Raw genomic sequence first — 20,767 nt, forward strand, 5'->3', positions numbered from 1 at the left:
CATACACTCTCACCAATAATATCCTTTTACCATCGTCTCCAGCACCACTCTACAGTTGTAAAAAAATGAGGTCCAAAATGACTGAAATCTCAATCATTATCATAGATTATTACAATTATTAGATGTCCAGTGAGATATCCAGTGTCAGATCTGGCACCAAAAGCAGGTACATAGAAACAGAAATCTGGTCCCTGAGCAAAAAAAAGACACTTAGCCCCCGAAATTAATCCTGCCACCTATAAGGGAGACAAATTTAGACAATGACTCTTGGACTCCATGAATGCCCAACCTACCTGAGTCCATGACTAATCTGCTAGGAACAGAGGAAAATAAATTGCTAAGTCCTCCTAGTAATTTTCCTCAGCTTACCACTACCACTATCCGTCTGAGATACATTCCTAAAGACACACTGGGTCCTGGTGCTAGCACACATTTTCTTTTTGCAAGTAATTGTGGGTTCCAAGATACGTTACAAATTACAGCCTGGCATATGAGCAGAGAACCTCTTCTGCCAGGGGAGTGTGGCAACTATCGACTAGTACTTTGAATAACTGGCACAACCACTTCAGACAGCAAACAGTCGAGTACCTAACTACATGCAAAGGAAACATCTAGAGACAGAAGAGCTCAGAATGAAGGTTCTAAGCTTCCCTGGGATCATTAATAATAATCAATTTTCAAAAAGACTGCAACAAGTTGGGTGGTGGTGGCTCACACCTGTAATCCTAGCTACTCAGAAGGCAGCCTGGGCTGTAAAGTCCATGGGGCTCTTATCTCCAATACATTACTTGTAAAAGGCCAGAAGTGGAGCTGTGGTTCAAGTGATATAAAGTGCTAGCCTTAGGAGGAAAAACCCAGGGCCAGCCCCCAGGCCCCAAGTTTAAGTCCCAGGAGCAGCATACACAGACACAGACACAGACACAGACACAGAGACACAGACAGACACAGACAGACACAGACAGACACAGACACACACAGACACACACAGACACACACACACACAGTGCAACTTCAGAATGTAGACACTATTGTGAACTGGTTTTCAGACAGGCCACTTACAGTCATTAAAAAAAAAATCATCTTACAATAGTAACAGATCCCAAATGTGCTTGCAACTGATGATAGACTAGAAGAGCTGCCTAACCAAAGGGATCCACTATCAATTTGCCACTCAACCCAGCTAGGACTCTGCTTCTCTAGGTGTGGCTTCCCAGTATGCGTTCCTTTGGCACTGAGTTCTTGCAGTAGCAGAGCATTTGAAAGATCATATGTAAGACAGGCAATTCATTGCCTGTGCACTTCTTCCCTTGAACTAAGAACCAAACTGGTTACCTGATTCTCCATGCCTGTCTCCTACCTATCCCACATAGCATGAGTGCTCAGACCAAAATGAGATGAGACGACTCTTACTTAGTTAAGCCAAAACTTCTCCTTTCATAGGGGATCTTGTAGTTCAGAGTCTTAAGTTACAGAAGCACTGGTGGGCAGGCCTTCTGACTAAATTACACAACAGATACCAATGAGATGAGAATAAACCAGGCTGTTGAGCAGGAATCCCTCAGATAACCTACCTGTCTTGGTCTAATGAACATATAGGCAAGGCAAGGGGTGGAATCCTACAAGAGAGCTGGTGTTACTCACTGATGTGGTCAATGGCTCCAGCACAGAACTTGCCATAGAACTTCTTGGCACCCAGACCTCGCAGATCATGTATGGTGAAGGGCCAGAGATGTAAGACATTGTTGCGGGAGAAAGCATCTCGTTTCTCAATAACCACCACCTTGGCTCCCAACAAAGACAAATCGATGGCTGTGCGCAGACCACAGGGACCAGCACCAATGATGAGACACTGAAAAACACAGCTATGTTTAGAGCAAAGGCTACATCTCTCCAACTTCTGGAGTTGTTTCATGTCATCATAACCATCATTTGTGAAAATCCTCAACTCAGACTATTCTCCACCAAGAAATGTTCAAGCACATCTGAGTAGCAGCACTTTTATTGGCTTGAAAGAAGAGCTCATAATTCTGTGGATGAAAAAAAACTGAACTGTCAGTGTAAGACAGAAACCCAGCACGAAAGCCCACAGACGTGCAATAAACAAATGATAGATATAAAAGAAAAATTCACATCTAACCTTTCATTGGCAGGAGAGGACCTTCTCAAATTTTTCTAAGTCTAGCAATTTCTCTCCAAGGACACAGATTATTAAATACATGGTCAAGGCAATCTTTGAATACTGGATTGGCTTTAGCACACAAAAGATTTCAGGAAGCAATTCTCAAACTCCAAAGTTTCATGTGATGTAATGAATGCTACAATTGTTAGTTATTTCCAAGTTGAAAAGTCCATGGAAATGCTTTTGAAAATCCACATGCTAGTGAAGGACTCAGGCACTGACACATGCAGAAAGGAAACATGGGCTTTGCATTCCTTTCCTTTTTCCTTTTCTTCCTTTGTCTATCTATTTTTGTTTGTTTGATGTTGGTGCTGAGGATACAATCCTGGGTCTTGGGCATGCTAGACAAGCATTCTACCATTCAGCTTCCATCCTCTCTGGTCCCTTCTTTCATTTTTATTGAAGTCTAGTAATCACTCATAAAAGACACGCCTTCGAACTTTTTCACCAGGATGGGTCTTTATGCATTCACACATCCATATAGGACAAATTCAAGCTCAATAAAGGCCAAAATAGCATAGCCTGAAATCATTTGCAAATTTGTTTCCCTGCTTACTTTCCCTAAACTTCTCAAAGAATGTGTTCTTACAAGGAGGGAGGCAGAAAGTGTCTCTTCTTCTACACTTCCTCATGCCTCCTCCACACAGGTGAATGCAAATCTTAAGTCTGTGTCTAAGCCAACCTGTTTTATGGAAGTCTTACTTCTTTATACTGTAAAGGTAATAGAAGTAGTTCAACACACAAGTTCCTTGCTTGGGAATCAACATAGACCTTTGGAATATGGACAGAATAGTCTGAAACGTGGAAATTCCTGGCCAGGTGCTGGGTATGAAGTGAGGACTTGATAAAGATGGCATACAAATCCCAGAAACCATGTTCAGACAGGATGTCAAGGGATCCCTTGGTATCTTTAGCTAGGATACCTAGCTAAGTGGCCTATGTCCTCCCTGTGTTCAGATGGAGTGCTAAAGGATCTAGCTCAGTGACTTATGTCCTTTCTGTGTCCAGATGGGGTGCCAAGGGGGCCTAACTCAGTGACGTATGTCCTTCTTAGAGTGGAGGTTCAAAGTAAAAAGTATTTTAAAAGTGTCTGTACATCTGACTTACGGTTGTTTTCAAACAGTTTAGACTTTGAATATTCAATACATAAACACATGAAATATGCTCAGAATAGGGTCTGACACAGGGAGCAAATAAACATCAGTAGTGGATCTATAAAGTTTTAACAGGGTCTGGGGGAAAGGGGGAGGGGGGTGGGTATGAGGGACAAGGTAACAAACAGTACAAGAAATGTATCCAATGCCTAACGTATGAAACTGTAACCTCTCTGTACATCACTTTTATAATAAAAACTTAAAAAAAAAAGAATATAGGATCTTGAATTAAAATAATATTTTACTGGGGGCTGGGGATATAGCCTAGTGGCAAGAGTGCCTGCCTCGGATACACGAGGCCCTAGGTTCGAATCCCCAGCACCACATATACAGAAAACGGCCAGAAGCGGTGCTGTGGCTCAAGTGGCAGAGTGCTAGCCTTGAGCGGGAAGAAGCCAGGGACAGTGCTCAGGCCCTGAGTCCAAGGCCCAGGACTGGCCAAAAAATAAATAAATAAATAAAATAATATTTTACTTATGACCAGCAGCAGTATACCTAGAACTACACTGTTAAGATCAGAACAGATTTGTTTCAACAAATGAAGAATTAAGAGACTTAGACTAAAATGATTTGCTTTGAAGCATATTTCAAATATGTGATCCTAAAACACATCACAATGTTTTCTGTCTTCTCTAACACACATTCTCACAGGGAAAACTGCAAAATTTGACTGGCATTAAAAGGAGTTGGTGCTTAAACAGAATTACTCTTTTTTTCTAAAACATTTTCTATTTGGGATCTCCAAAGTTATTTCAGCAACATAGGATCCAAAATAAGAATTTGTAAGAGGAAATGGAATTAAGATAGGAAAGAAGATATATTAAATTCCTATTTGGGTGAGTTTCATTGACAGTGAAAAAAATACCCAGAACTTCCAAATGGTTTTCAATGGGAGGGGCCTTGGAGAGATAAAGATGATTGAGGAATCATACTTCCACTTCATATGCAAAAGAGATTCTTGCTGCTAAATGCTACTCTTCAAAGAAGCAAGGGCTGGGGGCTGGGGATATGGCCTAGTGGCTAGAGTGCTTGCCTCGTATACATGAGGCCCTAGGTTCGATTCCCCAGCACCACATATACAGAAAATGGCCAGAAGTAGCGCTGTGGCTCAAGTGGCAGAGTGCTAGCCTTGAGCAAGAAGAAGCCAGGGACAGTGCTCAGGCCCTGAGTCCAAGCCCCAGGACTGGCCAAAAAAAAAAAAAAAGCAAGGGCTGAGAAAACCAACATTTGAATTCTGCTTTTGAATCTTTAAATCTTTGAATCTTTGGCACCCAGAGATTCAGTAGCACTTAATAAAGTTCAGGCTAATACTAGGTATAACTGGTTATAACTTCCTGCCAGTAGTATCTTAAAACCTAAAAAAAAAGAAGAGCTGAAACTTTATTTCCTACACACTCACATACGAAAGTAAAATCTCAGTGTGCAGACTTTATTGTAAGAATTTATTGTAAGGATCTGCATTTCATATCACACATGAGCATGTAGATGTCTTCTGGTCACCCACACATAGTATTGGCTTTATAGGTATTGTTGGCTAAACAAAAAATTTTACTCAGTTTCACAATTACTTCTTTGTTTTTGCAATCATCAAAAAGAATGAAGTCCTATCCTAGATCAATCTTGTGATGTGCATACTTCAGCTTCTATAAGAATGCATAATAAAAATGCCATAAGTCCTGGAAAAAAAAAAGTTTTAACAGGGTCTAAACTTAACTTCTTTGGTTAGGCTGAGAAGAGACTGCCTAGTTCTCACCTTGTCCACCTCTACTCAATCCGTCTCCTTGACACCAGGTTAAATCCTTGTGACAGTGACCCCAGGGCCAAGAATAGATGGACCCTTACCTTGGTGTTAGCACATGCTTTTCCCTTTTTGTAGTCTTTGTGACTGCCCCGTTTGTCCAACTTGGTCCAGAGGGCTTTGGCCTTCCAGTAGTTGAGCTTGGACTTCAGCTTGTGGTAGAAGGAGCGGTAGTCCTTAGGCTTCAGCTCCAGGTGGTCACAGAGCTCTTGGAAGGCCCTGAGGGTTCCCTTACAGGTGGTGGCTTGAACAAACTGGTCGAAGAGGACATGAGCTTGGTTCATCACCTCGTGCTTGTTCTCCATGCTCCTAACTATCAGCACCCCACGAAAGAGGCAATGGGATAGCTGCTGATCCACCAGACACTGTCACCTTAATCTAATAAAGAGATGGAAGAAAAAGAAACTGTCAATATTTCTGTGTCTAAAAGTATTTTGCTTGCACTCAACAAATGTACACTGAGACTTTCCAGGCAAATCCAAGGCATGGCAAGAGGAATAATAGTCTTGCTTTCAGGGATCTTAACAATCTAGTGAATAAGAAAGACATTAACAGAATACTACAAAATTTGCTACAGAATACTCTATAAATTTTCTAGTGTCACTAGAAAGAAGCACAAGCCTAAATCATAGAAAGGCAGAGTCCTCCTGACAATAAACCTCCAAGGAGAGAGCCGAGTCTTTCTGGACAGGTAAGGACTAGCCAGGCCAGGAAAAATACAGGAAGTGCATGAAAAGTAAAACCAAAAGTCTTGTGAAGAACTCCTACAGATCCAAGAGGCAAGAATGATTTCTAGTTTTCCAGTTCAGACTACTGGGAAATAGTGACAGCCAGCCAATGAACTGAAAACAGAAGCAGTTTTAGGGTATTAAACAGAGAAGACTAGAAAGAAACCTCCTCATATCACATTATCATTAAAACATAAAAGTGTCAGGCACTGGTAGCTCATGCCTGTAATCCTAGCTACTCAGGAAGCTGAGATCTTAAAATGTTGGTTCAAAGCTAACCCTGGGCAGGAAAGTCTGTGATACTCTTATCTCCAATTAACCACCAGAAAACCAGAAGTAGCACTGTGGCTCAAAGTGGTAAGAGGACTACTACTAGCCTTGAGCAAAAGAGCTCAGAGACAGCACCCAAACCCTGAGTTCAAGCCCTACTGCCAACAAAACAATAGCAACAACAAAAAGCCCTTAAAAGTATCATTAAGTACGCAAAATAAAGAAAGAATATTGAATGTTGGAAGTTATGTATCAAGTCATATACAAAGGTTAACCTATCAGAATAACAGTAGATTTCCTAGCAGAAACTTAAGACCAAGGAGTGTATAGAACAATGTATTTCAAGCCTTAAAACAAAATTATTACCTAGCCTATATTACATTACTGCACCTAGCAATGCTTTCGTAATTGAAGGAAAAACAAAAGCCAGCACTGCAGAAGAGAAAGAATCCTACATGCAGAAGAGGAAGATAAATGGACGATATAAAAATTTCACTAAATGAATGGATAATTAAATGAATACTGGAAAGAACCAAACACTAAAAACAACCATGAAACTGGTGGGAGCCACCAAGATGTGTTAATGAAATCAATTCTCAAAGGAGAGGCACCCAGTTCTACAATGACACAGACAAAACCCAGTATTTGTCCAGCGAGAAAGAATTGCCCTCTATGAAAAAGTAACATCCTGCTTTTCTACACATCTCACTGTAGCAGATATTAAGCCAAATCAGTTGCAGATATGTTTTAAGTTTCATAAGAAAGTGGTAACTACAGGATCTGAATTTCTCTGGTGTTGTCCATATCAACAGCTGGTCCTTTTCCAGTACTGTGAAGGACAAATGGAAGACTGTCATTCTTAAACCACACACACACACACACACACACACACACACACACACACACACACACACACACACACACAACTTGGCTTTCTCACCTCAAAAATATTACAACAACCTTTCCTAGCTCTGGATATTAAGAAATGCACTGTTAGGGGTTGGGAATATGGCCTAGTGGCAAGAGTGCTTGCCTCGTATACATGAAGCCCTGAGTTCGATTCCCAAGTACCACATATATAGAGAATGGCCAGAAGTGGCGCTGTGGCTCAAGTGGCAGAGTGCTAGCCTTGAGCAAAAAGAAGCCAGGGACAGTGCTCAGGCCCTGAGTCCAAGGCCCAGGACTGGCAAAAAAAAAAAAAAAAAAAAAAAGCACTGTTAATAAATATAGTTTCTTCCAACATCCATGTGACCAAGAGTCCAGTAGGTAATATAACTAGGAATCTAGGTACATGTAGTTCAGTGGTAGAATATTTGCTTAGCATGTACACAGCCTTGGGTTTCGGCTCCAGCACAGCAAATGGAAACAAACATAAAGTACAGGAATTAACTGGAAATGACTTGTAGTTTCCCCTAAATAAAGTTTTATCTCTAGTAGAAACAGCAAGCAAAATAGTTTAAAGTTATTTAACAAAAAACAAAAACAGCACATTCTTCTTTCATGCTAAGGCTTATCTTAGAAATGATAGCTTGTCAAAGATGGGCTTGTAGGAGAGGAAAAACCCAGATGTGTTTATACAGAGGCAGAAGCAAGTAAGAATAGCAGAAAACAACCAGAGACTGGAAATAAAGCTCCCAGTTGGTGGTGCCACCTGGGATGGGAGGGGCGGCACAAGGGTGAGGGGGTGGGGTGGGGCACAGGAGCTGCTGGGCTGCCTCTTGCCTTTGGTATGGAATCACAGCTTTTACACCCAGCTTTTACTCTCCCTTGTGGGAGCAGGCAACACTGTACAATCCCTGCTTCTACCCACCACTTGTGTTCACCATCCACCTTATCTTCTCCAGGGTCACAACTAAATGTGTAGCAAGCTTTGAACACAGCAGGTCTGATCTGCTTCTTGCCAAGGAGTAAAATGATTTTTCCCTGTTTTGAATCAACAGCCATTGTCTAGTTTTTGCCAGCATTTAGAGCACTCAGAACCATGGTATTCTTGCTGAATCCAAACTACATATTTCGAAAAGCCTCTCCCTACCAAGCTTGTCTGTATATCTGGTAGCCCTTTGTTTTTCCTGACCAGTATTCTGCCTACTGTTTGCTTCTGTGATGGTTACATTGCCTAGCAAGCACACCTGTGGTTGTGAAAAATAGTATAGGAAAAAACAAAAAAAGAAAATCCCCAGTTATTGATGTACTAGATTTGTGTATGTCTTTTAAACAGTTCTAGTTTCACCTTACATGGACTAATCAGGAAAAGTTTAAAAATTCAAAAGTGAAATAAAAAATTTTATCAGTTAAAAAAAAAAAGAAAAGCCTCTCCCATTCATAGCATGTATCCTATGCTCCTCCCACCCCCCCCACCCCCATCTAGCACATCTCCTTGGCCAATGTGGCCTACTCTGCAGTACATATTCACTTCTTAAGAGCTGCTAACCACCACAGAGCACTTCCAATTCAAATCTCACCATAGACAAATGACCTCATTAAGAACCACTCCAACTCTCTGTGAATAGAAAACACTTTCAGATAAACACATTCAGGCCTAGCTGAAGAGCTGCAGAATGCCTGCTCTGAGCACAGGCAAGTATTAGGTACTCAGGGTAAGTGATCGCAACCTGAAGGGCACTAATGACAACGGAGGAACAGAGGTAAGCTGGTTCCTGGAACAATGAGACAGACACCCCAAGGTAAGAATACTCGAGACTGAGTCCCTTGGGCCGCCTCACCTTTCTACCCTGCAAGCCAGATGACTGTATCAGAAAGAAAGTCTACAGTGATCCAGCATTGTTCTGTGGCTCTGCCACACTGAGTCTCATCCGCCAGGGGACTTGACCAGCATTCTGACTCATTGAGAACAGCCAGGAAGAATAGGCGGAGAAGGGACGTTCCTATACTCCCTTGCCCCGCATACATCTACCTTGTCCTCATAGCCTTTCCAGGACCACCCTGTGTACAATTCATCCCTGGCATCTTGGAAAAATCAACATTCATAATCACAGAAACCTAGATCAAGAAACCTGGCCAGAAAGTACCAGAAACCCTAGGGTCAGAAAAACACAGGTTTGGGAGAGAGGGATGGGGGAAGGGAGAGGCCTGTGGTGGAAAGAGGAAGCAGCAGTTTCCAAAACATCTGTATGATTCTGCCAGCTAACAACACCCTTAGGGCTTTGTCTCATGGCAGCTGCCTGCTGACGCAGATGCTCTGCACATTCCTGAGCTGAGGAGAAAGAACATGCGGGAACAGTGTTCATGTTACTGTTCACAACAAAGAGTAAAGGTTGCCCTGAACCATGGCTGCTTAAGAGAGCTCTCAGCCTCCAGCCCTTAGAATGAGGGGTGGTTATCTGGAGGTAAAGAAAGAAAGAACCTTTAAAAAGGAAGCCTGGCACTGATGGCTCGTGCCTGTAAGCCTAGCTACTCAGGAGGCTGAGAGCTGAGGACCATGGTTCTAAGCCAGTCCAGGCAGAAAAGTCCCTAGGAGTCTCTTACCTCCAATTAACAACTCAAAAACTGGAAGTGCCGCTGTGGCTCAAGTGGTAGAGCCTTGAGCACAAAGAGGCTCAGGGACAGCACCCAGGCCCTGAGTTCAAGCCCCACAACTGACAGGAAGGAAGGAGGGAGGGAGGGAAGAAGAAAGGAAGGAAGGAAGGAAGGAAGGAAGGAAGGAAGGAAGGAAGGAAGGAAGGAAGGAAGGAAGGAAGGAAAGAAAGAAGGAAGGAAGGAAGGAAGGAAGGAAGGAAGGAAGGAAAGAAGGAAGGAAGGAAGGGGAAAGGGAAAGGAAAGAAAGGGAAGGGAAGGGGAAGGGGAAGGGAAGGAGAAGCCAGAAACCAGTGGCTCATGCCGGGTAATCCTAGCTACTCAGGAGACTGAGATCTAAGGATTGTAGTTTAAAGCCAGCCCAGGCAGGAAAGCCTGTGAGACTCTTACCCCCAATTAACCAGCAAAAAGGCAGAAGTAAAGCTGTCCTCAAGTCTTCAAATGCTAGAGCACTAGCCTTGTGCACAAAAGCTCAGGGCCAGCGCTCAGGCCCTGAGTTCAAGGCTCAGCACAAAAAGGAAAGAAGGAAGGGAGGGAGGGAGAGAAGGCTGGGATCAACAGGCAAGCAGGCAGGCAGGCAGGCGACTCTAGGTGCTGGTGGGTGGCTTATGCCTATAATCCTAGCTACTAAGGAAGCTGAGATCTGACAATGGCAGTTCAGTCAGCCTAGGCAGGGGAAGCATGCTGTGAACTTCCTATTCTCCAGGTGCACACCTACTTACTTTCCTGCCTACCAAAGAATGTCCAGGCCAACCCCTCTGTTCTCTTGGGAATATGGCTCCATCATTACTATGACTTCCCTTGATTTAAGCCACTTTTCTGTGTACAATTCAATGGCATGAAGTATATTCCCATGTTGTGCAACCACCACCATAATCCATAAACACTTTAAACTTCTCACTACCACTCAGCCAATGACAACACATTAAGTGTCCCTCAGCTTTAAACATGTGTGCAGTCTCTCTCTCACAAACACACACACACACACACACACACACCCTCCTAACCTTGTAAATACCTCTCCTTCCCCCATTTGGGCTATTGATTTCTTCCTGCTATTACCACCAAGATTCCCAAAAGAACAGTCTCCTAAGCCTATTCTTCTGCTGCCACTCCTAAGACCCTTTTCTGTTCACCTTGTCACTCCATGTCCAATCTGGCTTCTGTCTCCATCACTCCACTGAGGATGGCATGACTTTCTGAGAAAGCTTCAGTCCTTATCATCCTATGCCCTCTCTTTTTGGCTCTTCCTGGAAACCATGCCACACCCCTTGCTGCTGCTGCTTCTACAGCACACTCTAACCCTACAGGTTTCCTGGAGATGGCAAGCACAAGTAAATTATCTCAGAAGAACAAAGCTCTGCAGATGTGAGCAGTTAACAAGAGAAAAGGCTTTTGCTCATCAGCAGATTACATGAAGGCATGCCCTCTACCCTACTCCATCACCAAGCAAAATGAATTTACCCTGGTTCAGAGCTACAGCAGGAATAGGCTGGCTATCATCAGGGTCAATTTTTTTTTCCAACTATCTTCAGAGAATGTCAGTTTTCCTGACAAACAGAAATAAATCTGAAGGGATAAAATCCATTCAGTAGAATCTATTTTCCCTTTTCAAGTAACTTAAAGATGTGGAACTTAATGTAAACTTATTTGTAAAATAGCAGTTTCCTCTGGATCAAGTGCTTCTTAAGGCCAATTTTCTTATGCTAATCAAAGTCCGTCTGAGCTCTGATATCACACATGATCACTCTCCCCCATCTCCCTCCGCAAAAGGGACCTCTGGACAGAAATGAAACATTGAAGAAAGGAAATAACAGCAAGCTTTTTTCTTACACTTGGGAGATATTGCAAACTCCCCTAAAATGACACTCTGGCAAGGTCTTAGATAGCACACAGTCCACAACTTCTCCCATCCCTATACCACCCCCTCCCAAAGGATGACATCCATCTTGTCCACAATGTACTGAAGTACAACCCAACTTCAATCTCTTTTCTCTTAAAGACTAATTGCCAAAAGCCAACTGCCATGAGCTTTTCAGACTCCAAAATTCCAAGTTCCCTGGAATTAAAGCCAGCAACTTACTATAGAAGGCTTATTCATCTTCACTTAATTCAGCTCCAATAAGACTAGCCAGCATAGAACCAAAAGGGCCAACAGGCTACATACCACATTTACTCTGTCCTAACGAATGGCCAAGAGGCCCAGAAGCCCTCAGGCATCCTTCTCTGGTCCAGTGGCAGTTTTAGGTTACAAGTGGCTATTTGCTCACCTGATTTTCTAAGATGCTGTCTCACTTACTACAATAGGACTACTGCTAATTGACCTGCTGGCTCTGGTTCATGAAAATGAAATGCAAATGCTTTGGCTTGCTCTACGGACTGAAATTTAAAGCTTAAGAAAGCCCAAGTGCCTTTAGTGCATATCAGAAAGTGTTTCTTAGTGCTATGACCCTACTGATTCCACCACAAGTCTCACCCCCACAGGAGTTGGTCTACATACAAAACACTAGAGACATAAGACTTTTTCAAAGACCATATCTAAGTGACTCTGTATACCTGACTAAAACTGTTGGGTAAACACAGATGTTTATACATGTAAAATTTCAAGTTGTACTCTCAGGATTTGTATATTTCATAGGGCACATGTTATAGGAACACTAAAACTGGGGGCACCTCGTAAGTATTCTAAGAGTACAGCAATCTGAGGGATACTCAGCAGTAACATGAACAGAATCCACACGGAATTTAACATGCTAAGAAAAAAAATACAACACAGTACTACTTGGCATAAGATCTGGCAGACAGCTGGGAACCTAATGGGGTGCAGCTTCTGGCCAGAGCCAGGGACATATGCTTTATAAATAGTAAACAGGATCCATGCTCACTGCCTGGCAAGCTCTCAAGTCCCTGGAAGCAAGGTCTATAGTCCAGAGTAGGTATTCCCTTTTGAAGGAACAGCCGCCAGATCCACAGTGTGCCTTGAGTGCAAATAAGAGTGTTGAGACTCTAAGTGGGCAAAATTGAGCAGGTGGAGGAGGACAGGAATGGACTATGATTCACCTGTGGCCTTCAGAACCTGCATTCTGGTAGTGCTGCACATTCTCAGACCAGACAGTCCCCGGTGTCCCTTGCAGAAGAACATCTCCATGTGATGCATACCAGAATACCTCTAAAGCAGCTGCTTTCCAGGCAGAAGGCCAATATACCTTGGTGCCTTTTCCTTCATTCAGCAAATTATTTATCAAGTGAGTAGTCTGTGTCAGGCCTTATGCTTAGCATTAAATTTACATTGGTGAATGAAAACAGAGTGCCTGCCCCTGTGGCACCAGCAATCTCCTGGAGAACAGACAATAAACAATCATGTAAACCAGCTTATAACTGCAAAATATGCCGCAAGGAAGGTAATGCACAGGTTACAATGACTTACAAGATTAGGAGGGACCCTCAGACAATATGAACATGGAAGTGTTTGAGCTCATCTGCTTTCAAATGGGCCTTCTCTCCCACATACGTGTCAACCATCTTCTCAGCAAATCTCTACTCTCTTCAACCTTGAAATAGCAGCACAAGGAAGGCTTCCTGACCAAGGAATTGAGCAACATTCCACAGAATTCAAGAAAACAACACGTCTAATCTGGATATGGATATTTTGTTCAGGAAAACGTGTACCAGCTGTAATGTTCTGTCTGTGCTGAGGTGAAGCTATACCACAACACATCCAAAGATAGCCCAGTGATTGTAGGTCTGCAAGGAAGCACAAAATTAAGCACAATCCAAGGTGGCAGAGGGAGACCATTACTGAGTGACGGTAGCTGACAGGCTAGCTTTGGCACATCCTCTGTCCAACAAATCCAAGTCCAGGGTGTTTTGTGAAGGGTAAATATAACCCAGTCCCCTGCCAAGGTCAGCTCTGTGCTTGTCCCATTTTCAGTCCAGCTAATGAAGCCTCCTATCAAGCAAACTTTACCTCTTCCACTTAATCAGTGTGCTATGTGTGTGGCTTTTCCAATCAAGATTTTCAGAAATTGGCTGAGTACTAATTTGTGATTCTAAAGGGAGAAGGATCACATGTAAAGTATAAGAATAAATGTTTTCAGATGTTCGGAGACTTCAAGTCTGAAGACACAGCAGATCCTTTCACTTAGGGCATTATTATTGGTGGTCCCTGTTACAGAAACCCCCAGAAGAGCCAGGCCTTAATGAGGTTTCAAGGAGATCTGAGTGGATACCAATGACAAGTATCTAGTAATTCTACAAGGCAGAACACGATGAACCAAATTCTTGGTGCCAACCACAGTGGTCCAATAGGTTAAGTCTGATGATACAACCCTGGGAGATTGGGGTAGGCTTGCTGTAAGTCAATTGTTTTGTTTTGTTACAGCTTGTGCTGTTTTTAAAAAAGTTTTTGTTGTGATTATAAAGGTGATAATACAGAAGGGTTACAGTTACTGAAGTCAGGTAAGGAGTACATTTCTTTTGGACAATGTCACCCACCCCCTTCCCTGGCTCTCTCCTAGTTTTTCCCTCCTATCCCTACCCACAAGTTGTGTAGTAGTGTCTAGTGAGTACCACTGTTGCATTTTTCACCCTCTGTCCCTCCATTTCTGTAATCCCCTTTCACTCTCAAAGACAGAGAGATGAACAAACAAGACAAAAAGAAAACAAAAACAACAAAGAAAAAAACCTCTTGTTTCCACTTCCTGGAGTTCATTTTGATAAATATTATTTTATATGATCAGAGGTACAAAGGCATTTTGCCTTTGTGTTCCTCCCCTGGGAGAGTATCCTCCTTTGGTCTCTGTGCGAATGCCTGACAATTGTTCTTTCTGTGCCACAGTAGTACCCAGTAAGGCCCAAGGAGAAAACAAGAGTTCATCAGGTCCACTCCAGAGTGACAGAGGGAATGATCTGACCAAGATACATTGTATGCACATAAGGACATGTCTAAATGAAACTCCTTGTGCAAATAAAAATGTGAGGTGGGGGTAAACTCTCAAGTAACTTCTGCTCCTTAGGCCTTCAGGTGCCTTCAGAGGCAGCATAACAACTGTACCAGTTCCTTAATTCACACATTAAGAATCCTTATTATAGCTAAAGTTTATGCGAGAAACATGCTGGCAACAGCAGAAGTCTCACATTCTGCAGGGAACCAAGTGAAATTGCTTTGCTCTCCTACATCAATTCCTCTTCCTGCCCTTACTTGGGCCAGAATTATGGTTATTTTCAGAATGCTCTTCTCATAAAAAGGACAATTAAAGCAGACAGACCAAAATCTCTTAATGCAAAAAGTACCATATGCTCTTGTGAATACAATGGTACAAAGGTAGGCCCAAAGTAATGGCAGCAATGACTCTGCTCTACCTTTTTCTATCTTGGTTTATGGAAGTACTGAAGGAAACAAAGGAGCCAGAGCTCTGCTGTCTGCTTTTTGTGGGCCAGCACCAGAGAAAACAATCCATTTGAATTTTATGCCATGACATCATCAGCCAGCAATCAATGCAAATGGACAAGGTGGAGCAAGTTCATCAGCAAAACAACCACTGCACTGGGCAAATGGCAAAGGGCAGCACACAGGTGTGAAGATAGAGTTCTTTTACCTTTTCTGTGAGAAGCTATGGAAGAAAGTAAGAAACAACGGGCAAAAGCTTTCTACAGAGAAAATCAGAAACTTTAAATGCCCTCAGTGTATGTATCAGAAATATACCTGCACCTCTCCTTCTGCCTGTTTTCTCAGCCCACACCAATGGAAGCCTCTGTTCCACGAGGCAGCTAATGGCATCTTCATAGTGCTCCCTGCTAGGGAAAGAGTTTTTGGAAAGTTGCTAAGTTCACCTGAGCATTTGCAAAGCAGTGAAGAGAGTGGAGAAGAAAAGAATTTGGTTGCTCCAGACATTAGGTAAATCTCTACTGAGAAAGTAAACAGTTTCACTTGTGCATCACAGTTGGGAATGCCTGGGACTTGGTTATTTGCAGTTCACTCTCCTCCCAGAAAAAAATATCAATGTTATGAATGAAGGTGTTAAGTCCAGGTTAGAATATGCAAGGAGAGAGTGGGTGGCAGTAGCCAAGTGCACAGGGCAATAGACCAGGGGCTGAGAAAACTTACAGAGCAAATACTGTTTACAACTAGAGAGCTGAGCTAATGTGCTTTCTGTCTGTTGGAGCATATTATCACATGAAGTCCCAAACAATATAGTCAGAGCAGAGAGAGCAAGGCTGAACCAGCCTCTGCTTTATAATGGCACAAGGCAACAGTCTATGCAAAGTCTGCCATAGCAGCCGTGTGTGCCAGGCTCCTGGGAATGGAGCTGCAAGCTGCTGCGTACAGTGCACAACTGAGAGAAGCCAGAGATGAGGTTTCAAGAACAGCACTCCACTGATGAGAGGCAGGGGCAAGATTTAAAGAGATGGGCCTGTACATTCATATATAGTTTCAGGAGTACTTTCCTTTTTTAGGTTTTGTTTTGTTTTTGCAGTGTTAGGTATTGAACCCAGGCCCTTGGGCATGCTAAGCAAGTGCTCTACCACCAAGGCACATCCTTGGACCTGAGAAATTGTACTTTTAACTAAAAATATGGTACAGTTGAATATGTTAAGTGAAGTATATAAAGCGGACTCCTCAAATGCCACATGAGTAAAGATGGGGCATGCCTTGGTGATGAAAGGTGAAAAAGCCCTAGGCAGAGGCGGGGGGGGGGGGGGGGGGAGGCAGGGATGGGGGGACAGACGAACAGACTTTTCTTACAGTTACACAGAAATCACTGTACTGTTCACTTCAGCTAATATCACTGCCCCTCTTTGAGATCTTAAAACTTTCTATAACTGATAAACATAGTACTAGCAAAAGCCATTAAATAAGAATGCCATAGCTGGAGCTGACAGCTCAACTTTGTAATCCTAGCTTTTCAGGAGGATGAGATCTGAGGATCATAGTTTAAAGCCAGCCCCTGGCAGGAAAGTCTGTTGAGACTCTTATCTCCAATTTACCACCAGAAAACTGAAAGTGGCACCTTGGCTCAACGTGATAGAACACTAGCCTTGAGCAAAAGAGCTCAAGGACAGTGCCTAGGCCCTGAGTTCAAGCCCCACAACTGACCAAAAAGAAAAAGAACACCTTGCTCATGTAAAACTCTATTTAGGTTGGTTTGTTCGTTTTGTACTACTAGGGTTTGAACTCAAGGCCTCATGATTGCTAGGCAGGTGCTCTAACAGTAAGCCACACTTAGTGTTTTGGGGTTTGGGTATTTTTTTGCTTTTTTTTTTTTTTTTTAAAAAACCAGTTAGACTAGGTACAAAAATAAGAGTAAGCATGTGTATGTATATATACATACACATGATTGATCTAGATTAGATTCAAATTTGTACCCTTTGGAGCTAAATGCAGTCAATTATAATTCTTCATGAGTATAAGGAGGAAAATATAGCTCCTATTTTACTGTTTGTACCTTTATCTTCTCCCAAGCGTTGTCACCCCGGTCAGGGAACGTTTGCCTGCCTCTATGTGTCCTTTCCAAGCTCAGCTCAGCCAGTACTGTAGTGAGAAGATGACTGGCAATAGTCTATATAAGAAAGCCATCCAAAGACTTGTGTTGTTTGCCCCACGTATTCATGTACATAAAAATCTAAATAAGGGGACTGCTAGAGCTCTGGGCCCATGTCAAAGTACATAGGGCCCAGATTGAAGAATGGTCCCTGGGCCCCTAGCAGGCAGTGCCAACACCTGCTACAGGCTCTTGAGAGCACCTTGCATGCACTCGTATACACATGTGCACATGTGCACACACATGCACGCATGCGCGTGTGCACACACACACACATACAGGATCAGTATGAAGACAGGTACCTGTTAATGGAGAAAGAAGAACAAAACTAAGATGATCCCTGATCACATACACTCCTGAGCTTCCCCCAAATAGAACAACATTAAGATTCCCTTTTCCTCCTCAAAGAAGTTTTACCCCGAGACTTGGACATCAGAGGTAATGTGAGCCCTCTGCCCAAGAAGTTGGGGCTCTGTGACATCTCCACGCCAACTTGGCACCCCAATTCCATTGTGCACTCTTCACCCACCCAAGAATCCTGCCAGCCTGGCCCACCACATCAAACACAGAAAAGGCATCTTTTCTGCCCAGAGATGGGAGAGAGAACGGATGAAGGAGTCTATATTTAGCAGTCCCACCAAGATAAAAGGAATGGAATGAGTCACATAGGCCAAGCACTGCATGAGCCCTTAACTATTGCTCAGCCTGGCCCGTCCATCTGTGAGCCATAGCAGAGTAGAGCAGAGTTGGGAGGGTTTGTCGAAGAGCACAGCTACTTTTCCCAGGTTACAGGAAAAGGCAGAGGACATGCTCAGAAGAACACAAAAGCAATAACCTTATCAAATTATCCAAAACACAGTCTGCAAGTTTAGACAGAAACTCCTCTCTGGTAAAAAGAGGACACTACATATTAAGAGGAGAATGTGATGAGCAGGTACAGGTCACCTAAAGCAGGTGGTACCTCAACTGCTCTTTAGAGTCACCTCTGGCTTCCCAGGAAGCAAGGAAGGACTCTTGACAGGTGTGTGTGTGTGTGTGTGTGTGTGTGTGTGTGTGTTTTGCCTAGTTTTTTAACTTATTTATTAATTGAACACATTTTTTTTTTTGACAAGGTGTTGTGCAAAAAGGTCTTGACACTTTTAACCAGATCATGCCCATATGTTTTAGGCCTGGAAACACAGAAAAGCAGGGCACTCGACATCTGTGTGCCAAGATTTTCTTAGAACAGCCAGCACAGCTAACCAGTGCTCCTTCTGTGTGGACTGGACCAAGGCTGCCCATTTGCTGCACAAACCTGACCAGGGAGTTGCTTTTACTTAGTGTAAGAAGAGGTCGCTTGTAAATGGATATATTCTTTTTCTATGTGCAAAAAGGGTTTTGTGAGATACTTACCCATAATCCTTGTATGTCTCAGTACCCGAGCCACCTTAATGCCACACACATGTGGACATGAAAACATGGACATCACAAATACATGTACCCCCAGAATGACCAAATAACGCATGACCAGCAGATGAAAGTTCTTATCTGGACATATAGCAAATGCTTATATTTAGTGGTGGCACTGATTTATTTTTCTCATCTCTGTTCCAAAACAGGGTCTGTGGTGCTCATGGGAGGACCACATCAGACCTGAGGGAGCAGTAAGTAGGTTCTTAGAAGCTGGCTATTTTTAGCCTTTGGTCTTTCCTGCCCTTTTCCCCAGGGGGGAAGGCTCCTCCCTCTACTCTCCAGCACACTGTTTGCCACAGAAGCCAGGATCCAGACAATGAACAGGCAGGCAGAGGTATGAAAGCCTTGCTAGGGCCTGTCCATGCTCTACACTATAGAGTATGGAGGGAGAGGTGGCACCACATCTGAGAGGAAGGAAATGTTTTAAACCACGAAAAAACTAGGTGTGTGGCTGCAGAAGAGAAATGTTTGTTGTCCATCTGGCACTAGATCAAAGCTATTGGAGACACTTAGCTGACCTGGCTCACCTCTTATTTTCTGGGCCAGTGCATCACATTGACAGGTTAAATCTCTGACCACAAAGACAATTACCATGACCAAAACTTCAATGGGATAGACAAGAACGTCCCTTTGTAATGGAGGCTCCTCGCATGTGATGAAGAAATTCTCTTAAGAAAGAAGGCCCACATTTTGATGAACTGTGGAAAAAGAAAGAAGGCCCAGTGCTGGTCTCACTCTAAACTCTGATGTGACCCTTCACTAAAGCTCATACATAGGATTGATTATATTGTTCAGCTGCCACAAACTCATAAAGGCAAACCAGTAAGTATTTTCTACACATCCTGGCTTTCACTGACCTGTCACTGTAAAATTGGAAGCACAGGAGTAAATCAATCCCCTCAAGAATTAAAAATATATTAACAAGGGCTGGGGATATAGCCTAGTGGCAAGAGTGCCTGCCTCGGATACACGAGGCCCTAGGTTCGATTCCCCAGCACCACATATACAGAAAACGGCCAGAAGCAGCGCTGTGGCTCAAGTGGCAGAGTGCTAGTAGCCTTGAGCGGGAAGAAGCCAGGGACAGTGCTCAGGCCCTGAGTCCAAGGCCCAGGACTGGCCAAAAAAAAAAAAAAAAAAAAAATATATATATATATATATATATATATATATATATTAACAAAAAAGGTTCAGACTTAGCAAGTAAAACACACTATCTATTATGAAAAAGGAAGAAAATCCCACTGTCAGCTCCATCCTATGTCAGACTCCCAACATGGCCTCCCAGGAGAAGGCTAGAACAGTGTTTTCTCTAGACTGGCCATCTCAATCCCCAAAGCACTTACCCAAGGCCAGAGAGCATGCAGCACAAGAGCTTGTACAGCAGGGGACAAGTCTTCTGCTGAGACCCAACCCTGCATCACACATACCAACCACATCTACTCACATCCCATACTCTGTCATTTCCCTCTAATAAACCAACCCTGCATCACACATACCCACCACATGTACCCACATCCCACAGTCAACTCCCTAAAATTTACTACCACTCTCTCAGTTCAGAGCACTGTTTGCTAAGGAACCCCCAGTTCTTTAAAGCTCCATTTTCTAAGCATCTCAATGTATCAGGGAAAATCTCCTAGACAAATCCCAGGCTGGGTGAGAGGTGGGAAATAGACGTCAGGCCTGCAAAGTCCCATGCCAATGTCACAGTTGCAGAGGACCTACACCAGAGAGATCTAAGAGGTCTCTGGCTGGCTTCCTAAGGACTTGGATCCATGGAGAACTGAAGAATTTCAGATGTTTGGTTGTCTTAAACCCATATCTTAGACCGTTAAGTGGCGCTTGGTTTTAGGTACAAAGGGGAGGGGGTATGAGCAAGACGAGGGGCTCTTAAAGAGATGTTTGTAGGTGATGCAGCTGCAGAAGAAAGATGTAAAACTGTGCACACACACACACACACACACACACACAGGGATGCTGGGTTCCCATGTACAAGTTCACACTAGCTCAGCACAACATGTTGATGCTGTGCCCAATGGAGTCTATTGCTCTAGCCCTGTGAGTTAGACTGTGCAAGGAAACTGAGAGATCTTCACATCAAAAACACAACT

At 43.2% G+C, this 20,767-nt stretch overlaps 1 protein-coding gene across 9 annotated transcripts in view; it reads right to left on the reverse strand.

The window, feature by feature from the left end:
• Mical3 (microtubule associated monooxygenase, calponin and LIM domain containing 3) overlaps positions 1–20,767 on the reverse strand; it is a 139,724-nt gene that overhangs the window by 95,977 nt on the left and 22,980 nt on the right. For all 9 annotated transcript variants that reach the window (XM_048335185.1, XM_048335184.1, XM_048335183.1 and 6 more), the window contains exons 2-3: positions 5,176–5,509; positions 1,642–1,849 (exon numbers count right to left, since the gene is read on the reverse strand). In XM_048335185.1, coding sequence (XP_048191142.1) covers positions 1,642–1,849; positions 5,176–5,436 — 469 coding nt within the window. In that variant the 5' untranslated portion in view covers positions 5,437–5,509. The remainder of the gene's footprint in view (positions 1–1,641; positions 1,850–5,175; positions 5,510–20,767) is intronic.

Source organism: Perognathus longimembris, chromosome 27 (genome assembly GCF_023159225.1).
Source record: "Perognathus longimembris pacificus isolate PPM17 chromosome 27, ASM2315922v1, whole genome shotgun sequence".
Classification (NCBI taxonomy): domain Eukaryota; kingdom Metazoa; phylum Chordata; class Mammalia; order Rodentia; family Heteromyidae; genus Perognathus; species Perognathus longimembris.